This window comes from Myotis lucifugus, unplaced genomic scaffold (assembly GCF_000147115.1).
Source record: "Myotis lucifugus unplaced genomic scaffold, Myoluc2.0 scaffold_3, whole genome shotgun sequence".
In the NCBI taxonomy this organism is placed as follows: Eukaryota; Metazoa; Chordata; class Mammalia; order Chiroptera; family Vespertilionidae; genus Myotis; species Myotis lucifugus.
Window position 1 is genome coordinate 9,684,686 of NW_005871051.1, and position 6,545 is coordinate 9,691,230.

The 6,545-nt window shown below is 53.9% G+C and overlaps 1 protein-coding gene across 6 annotated transcripts in view; it reads left to right on the forward strand.

The window, feature by feature from the left end:
* Nucleotides 1-6,545, forward strand: part of NRP2 (neuropilin 2) — a 120,176-nt gene that overhangs the window by 61,687 nt on the left and 51,944 nt on the right. For all 6 annotated transcript variants that reach the window (XM_006082426.3, XM_006082430.3, XM_006082431.3 and 3 more), the window contains exons 8-10: nucleotides 1,292-1,436; nucleotides 3,908-4,257; nucleotides 6,034-6,178. In XM_006082426.3, coding sequence (XP_006082488.1) covers nucleotides 1,292-1,436; nucleotides 3,908-4,257; nucleotides 6,034-6,178 — 640 coding nt within the window. The remainder of the gene's footprint in view (nucleotides 1-1,291; nucleotides 1,437-3,907; nucleotides 4,258-6,033; nucleotides 6,179-6,545) is intronic.

Here is a 6,545-nt window from a genome sequence, read left to right on the forward strand (position 1 = left end):
CGCTTGGAGACCTTAAGGCTCCAGAACTCCTAGCCACCAACATAAACACTGCGCATGTGTTCAAGGAGATGCGAGTCCACCTAAGAGACCGCGGCCTAAAAACATGGCAAGGCCTTTGGGTCCAGGCAGACCTCTCCGAGCCTCAGTTTCCTCATCAGTAAAGTGGGACTAGTAATACCTGAGCCCGTGGTGTCGTGGGCATAATTGTCTTTACAGAGTGTCTGGCTCGAAGGGCCCTGTCAGTGACCCCCTGGCACGGCCCAGGTATCAGGAGCTGAAGCATCTATCCCGACCCCCACCCAGGAGAAATTGCTCGCTGCTGCAGAGTTGGCTGTGAGTGGATTTACACTCACATGGTTGTCACAGCCATGACAGGCATGATTTAAAAGTGGTGATTGGTTAGTTGGCCTTTCCCTCCACCCTTATCCAGAAACCGAGAGAAACTCACATGTACTTGCTCCAGCTTCTTTGTTTTCTATGGAGCGCACACCCACAAAACATCAGGTCCATATGGCCGCTATTGATTCGGGCCATCTGCTAGGCCAGGACTTGCTCCCACCATGTTGGGTTAGAAGCTCTTCCAAAAAGCCTTTCCTCCCATCAGAGGCGCCTTGGTCAGATGGGGACAGGGATGGATTTCATTACAGGGCGGGGACCACAGTGAGAGGAAGCTGGGGCAGGGCTCCGAGGGGACCGTCTGCAACCCTGACCCCACAACAAAGGCCAGGAGAACCCAGAACATGCTGATTGACACAGGGGCACGGGGCCCCCCACCCTTCCACCCGTTCATTCATGGCACAAGGAGGCCTCTAAGTAACTAAGGAACTAAGGAAAACAGCAGATCATCATCAAACACCCTGCAAATAGTGCTAGACGCCTGCAACACGAGGAAAGGGGAGAGTCAAGTTCAAGAGGTCCGTTGGCCCTAAAAGAGGACATTTCTGCTCCATTTTTAAAGGAAATCCCACTCTTTTCCCTCTCCCTCAGCTTCTGACATGTTTTCCTTTTCCAGGCGCTTCCTCTGCTCGCTCTCAGCCCAGGGGCAACATTTTCTGTGCCTCCCAAAGTGTGTGCGAAGACCCCTGGTTGTTTTCAAGTCAGAGCTCTGTGGGACATTAACGTTGTTCTTCATGGCGCTGCTCGAAAAGCCCCCAACCACAGCCCACTGATTATTTGTAAACCGGAGGGGAATAACGTTCAACAGAACTTTCCCACCCGCTTCAAGGGCTGCGCGCGGGGCCTCGCTGCACGTGGGGATGTGACTCACGTGGTTCCGCGTCCTCTGTCACAGGTGTTCCAGGGCAACAGCGACCCCACGGAGGTGGTTCTGAACAGGCTGCACACGCCGCTGCTCACGAGGTTCGTCAGGGTCCGCCCTCAGACCTGGCACGCGGGCATCGCCCTCCGGCTGGAGCTCTTCGGCTGCCGGGTCACAGGTGAGGTGGCGCCCCGGGGAGGTTGGGAGCGGATTGTGTCCTGGCTCTGCTGTCTCTCGGCCCAAGATTGCACCACGTGACCTTCCGGGAAGGAGTGGCTCGGGGACTCAGGTCCTAGCAGCCCCCCTCTCTTCATTCAGGGGGTGTTTATTAAACATCTGCTGTCTCCACTAGCTAACATCTATTGAATGCTGAGGCGCCAGGCTCCATGCCAAGCACTTGGGTGTGTTTTCTTCCATAACCTTCAGAAGTGCTCTGTGAGGCAGGTGTTCCTAGTCTCTCCATTTGACAGATGAGGAGACCAAGACTTGGAGATTTAGGTGTCTCCCAACCCCCCCAGCACTATGCGGCAGAGCCAGGATTTGAAACTAGGCAGTTTGAAAGAGCCCGGCTCTCAAATAACACTTTCTGGTCCTAGCTGGTTTGGCTCAGTGGATAGAGCATTGGCCTGCAGACCAAAGGGTTCCGGGTTCGACTCCGGTCAAGGGCACATACCTTGGTTACAGGCCCCTCCACGGCCCGGGCCCTGGTCAGGGCTTGTACAGGAGGCAACCGATTGATGTGTTTCTTTCACATCAATGTTTCTCTCTGTCTTTCCCTCTTTCTTCCACTCTCTTTAAAAATCAATGGAAAAGTATCCTCAAGTAAGGATTAACAACAAACAAACAAACAAACAAACAAAACAAATAACACTTTCTGCTGCCTCAACTGGGGGCCAAGAGCTATGCAAGGCATTATGGATACAGGGATGAGCACAACAGACCCAGCTCTGGGGGGACAGCTAGACAAGTTGGGGAGACATAGTTATAAACCAACAAATGCACAAATAAAGGTAAATAAAACCATGATAAAGAACACTGTAGGGGACTTCCCCAGTCTTGGAGGTCAGGGAGGAGGACTTCCTTGAGGAAGTGGTGGCTGAGCTGAGGGAAACGGGCAAACAGGCCTCCCATCCAAGTACTAGCTAGGCCCGACCCTGCTCAACTTCCGAGACCAGACAAGATGGGGTGCGTTCAGGGTGGTAAACCACACAGGCCTTAAAGACTAGAGGGAAAGTCCACAGGGAGTGGTCACAGTTTGCTCAGCGGCACAGGGGCCAGAGGGACCAAGAGAGAAAGTGAGAGGGTGGCCAGGGAATGTGGGCCGAGACCCCAGGGGTACAATGTGGAGGATGGATTAGCACAGTGGTTCTCAACCTTCCTAATGCCGCGACCCTTTCATACAGTTCCTCATGTTGTGGTGACCCCCCAACCATAAAATTATTTTCGTTGCTACTTTATAACTGTAATTTTGCTACTGTTATGAATCGTAATGTAAATATCTGATATGCAGGATGTATTTTCATTGTTACAAATTGAACATAATTAAAGTATAGTGATTAATCACAAAAATAATATGTAATTATATATGTGTTTTCCGATGGTCTTAGGCGACCCCTGTGAAAGGGGTTGCGACCCCCAAAGGGGTTGCGACCCACAGGTTGAGAACCACTGCCCTAAGGGGCGTGTGCATCCTAACCACCTAGGGGACAGTTTTCTGTCCCTTCACATTGCACAAGGCGCCCAGCGAGGACTCAGTGAAAACTCATTTTCTGGAAAATTGAAAAGAGAGAACCAGTGGATTTGAAGAGTCGGGACCACCTGGAGGGTCTGTAATTCAGTGTCCAGGTACCTAAAGCGCACTGACAGAGGACCCGCCTTCTCCACTCACTCATGTGCTCCACAAATATTTACCGAAGGCCTGCTGTGTGCAGGCCCCATGCTGGGAGCTGGGGCCAGAGAAGTGAGCTAAGCAGATTGGGTCTCTGACATCAGGGAGCTTTCGGGCTAGTGGGCAAGATGGGTAATTAGCAAAGACAAGTGCTGGACCATTCGAAACGAAGATGGGTGTCTGGAGAAAAAGAACAGGGCCTCCGAGCAAGAGTGACTGAAAGGACCTCATTAACTTGGTTGAAAGTTTGGGGACAGCCTTTCTGAGGCTGTGACATGAACCTTTAGGGGGTGAGGAAAGGTTAGCCTGGTGATGATGGAGGGGAAGAGCCTTTGGGGCCGCAGGAGCTGGTGTCACCAACAAAGATCTGAGAGTCCTTGGCGAACAGCATTAGATGCTTCGGCATGTCAGGCTCTGGGCTGTGAGCTTTTGTATAGTAACTAATGGAACCTTCGCAACAACCCTCAAGAGGTGAGTACTGCTGTTAGTCCTCCTTTAGACCTGGGGAAACTGAGGCATGGAGCAATTCAGTCATTTGTCCGAGGCCATGCAGCTAGTTAGTGGCAGAGCAAACACGAACCCCGGCAGCCTGGCTCCCAGTCTTGGCTCTCAGCACTATTCTACCTTGAAGTGCAAAGAAATCAGTGCTGACTTAAAGTGTTTGATACCAGTGGGGTTTTTTACAGCTCCCTACTAATGGGGTGTCCCCAGTGACTGTGGTGTCAGCCCTGACCTCCTGCATCTTCCTCCCCTCCCCACAGACGCCCCCTGCTCCAACATGCTGGGCATGCTCTCGGGCCTCATCACGGACGCGCAGATCTCCGCCTCCTCCACCCGCGAGTACCTCTGGAGCCCCAGCGCCGCCCGCCTGGTCAGCAGCCGCTCCGGCTGGTTCCCCCGGATCCCTCAGGCCCAGCCGGGTGAGGAGTGGCTGCAGGTGGACCTGGGAGCGCCCAAGACGGTGAAAGGCGTCATCGTCCAGGGGGCGCGAGGAGGAGACAGCATCACTGCGGTGGAGGCCAGGGCGTTTGTGCGCAAGTTCAAAGTCTCTTACAGCCTGAACGGCAAGGACTGGGAATACATCCAGGACCCCAGGACCCAGCAGCCAAAGGTAGGGGTGCCTGGAGGACTCTAACCTTAAGTCTGGGGTGCTGGTTTCCCATCCAGTATGAGGAATACTCATTAAGAGATTACTTTGTGCCAGGCACTGTGCTAACTGCCTTATGTTAATCCTTATTATTATTTCAATCCTTCCACCAGGTTTAGAAGGTAGACCCTTTGTCACTCCCATTTTAGAGATGACAAACTGAGGCTCGATGACATGTCCAGGGTCCCACAGTGTCCCTGTGGTGGTTCCATGGTTCAGACCCCGTCGTGAGCCTGACTCCAGAGCCCAAATGCCTTACGGTCAAGTTCAACGCCTTTTGTACGCTCTCTCAGATAAAGTTTCCTTCCAATTGGCCAGACATCCAAAGGAGATGTGGTTTTTGGAGGCTAAACTATAGAAACAGGGGATTTACTTCCAAAAACAACTGTGTTTTCCTGAATGTGGCTGCCCTCCTTTGTAGTTCCCGAGTCTGGACTCTTAGATCTTTCCCGCCTGGTACTGTGGCTGGGAGAGGCAGTGAGGACAGCCCCTGCCGTCAGGGGCGTGAAGGCCCGCCTTCTAGGCCCGGAGGAGCCCCAGGAGGGGGAAGACATCATTTCTCTTCTCCAGGTCAATTTCCCGGCTAGCCAGGCCTTCCCAACCTCATGTCTAAGTTTCCCCTGGTTTTTCTCCAAAGAGCAGAGCCCCTAACAAGGAAGAGGTAGCCCATGTCTCTATTCAGCCCCTTTACTAAGCAAGTGTGCTCATTCTTGATACTGAGGCAAGGGCTGGGCTGGAGGTTTGCAATAACTGATGTCAGCTCCCAGCTCGCCATTCCAGGGGCTGGAAAGGCTCAGGGCTCGGTAACGGGAACCTTTGGTGGATGGAGAAGTTGGATCCTGGTTCTTCTTAACCACTGAGGGGTCGGGGGGGCGGGGCTGAGAAAAGAGAGGATCTTCACCAGGGGCAGAGCCCGCCCTCCCCGGGACAGCGCCCCTTTGGGAGCTGTGGACACAGGCATCCTGCAGCATTCCCCATGCTGATCACCACAGCCCCCTGATGTCCCCACCCCACCTTCCCCTAAGCCAGTGGCTCCCAGGTGTGCTCTGGGTCGCTCCCCCCGCCCCCCCCCCCCCCCGACTTCAACCAGGACGGCCCCTCTGTCCTCAGTTTTATGTACTGGGGCTCCAGGCGAGTTTTCTTTTGATAGAATTGTCTCCACTAAGCAAAGATTTGGGGAACAGTCTCTGACTATCAGTGTGTGACCAGGAGGCGTGTTGTTCGTCTAGAGAAGGGGACGGTCACTTTCCCTTCTGCCTCTCCGTGAACTTGGACCATCAGTCAACTGGGACTTTCTACATCTAGACTTTCAAGCATTAGAAAAAGGAATAGATTAGAACGTTTGATTCCTAATAAACTGAAAAGTTCGGAACAGGCAAGGCAGCCTGAGCTCCCTTCTCTTCTCTCTGGGGCTAAGTCCAGCATGAGACTCATTCGGAGCCGAATTCTTTCCTGAGGGCTCAGTTCAGTCCCAGGGTAGAAGGCGGGACCTGGCAATGACACTCAGACCTGCTCCCGCTTCCCCTGGTCTGGGCCTCTAACCATCTTCCGAATGAATGCGAACCTTGGCCTGAGAATGGAGCTCCCAGGGACCGTCAAGTCCAGCGACCACGAGGAGCTAGGACGCTGCCTTCTGTTGGATGCGAAGGGTGGGAAGGAGAAGGGGGGAGGAAAGGGAAGACGGGATGATGGAGGAGGGGTCCCCCATAAGAAGGGCTGAGCAGCCTGTCTCCCCTGCAGCTGTTTGAAGGGAACATGCACTACGACACCCCTGACATCCGAAGGTTCGACCCTGTCCCTGCGCAGTACGTGCGGGTGTACCCCGAGAGGTGGTCACCAGCGGGAATCGGGATGCGGCTGGAGGTGCTTGGCTGTGACTGGACAGGTAAGACCCTGGCTCCTCAGGATGCCCTGGGCGGGGGGCGGGGGGAGTGGGGGCGTCAGACCATGATGTGGATGGGGCAGAGAGGCCACTCCTCCCTAGTTGAATCCCTCTCCAGCGAAATGCTGCAGCCCTGCCCACCCTGGGCCCTGGCCATGTTCTCTCTGCCCAGGTCCCGGGCGCTCAAGCTCTGGTCTTGGTCGTGTGGTAGGTTGTGCTTGCCGGATTAAGTGAGATCGTTTTCAGCTCTCAGTCTGAGTCTCTCTCAAACGCAAGTATACGACGACACCACCCACCAAATGTATTTAACTTCTGACTTCCTACGGGACGGAGACTTTTGTTGTGATTATCGAAAGGGAGGAAAAAAAAA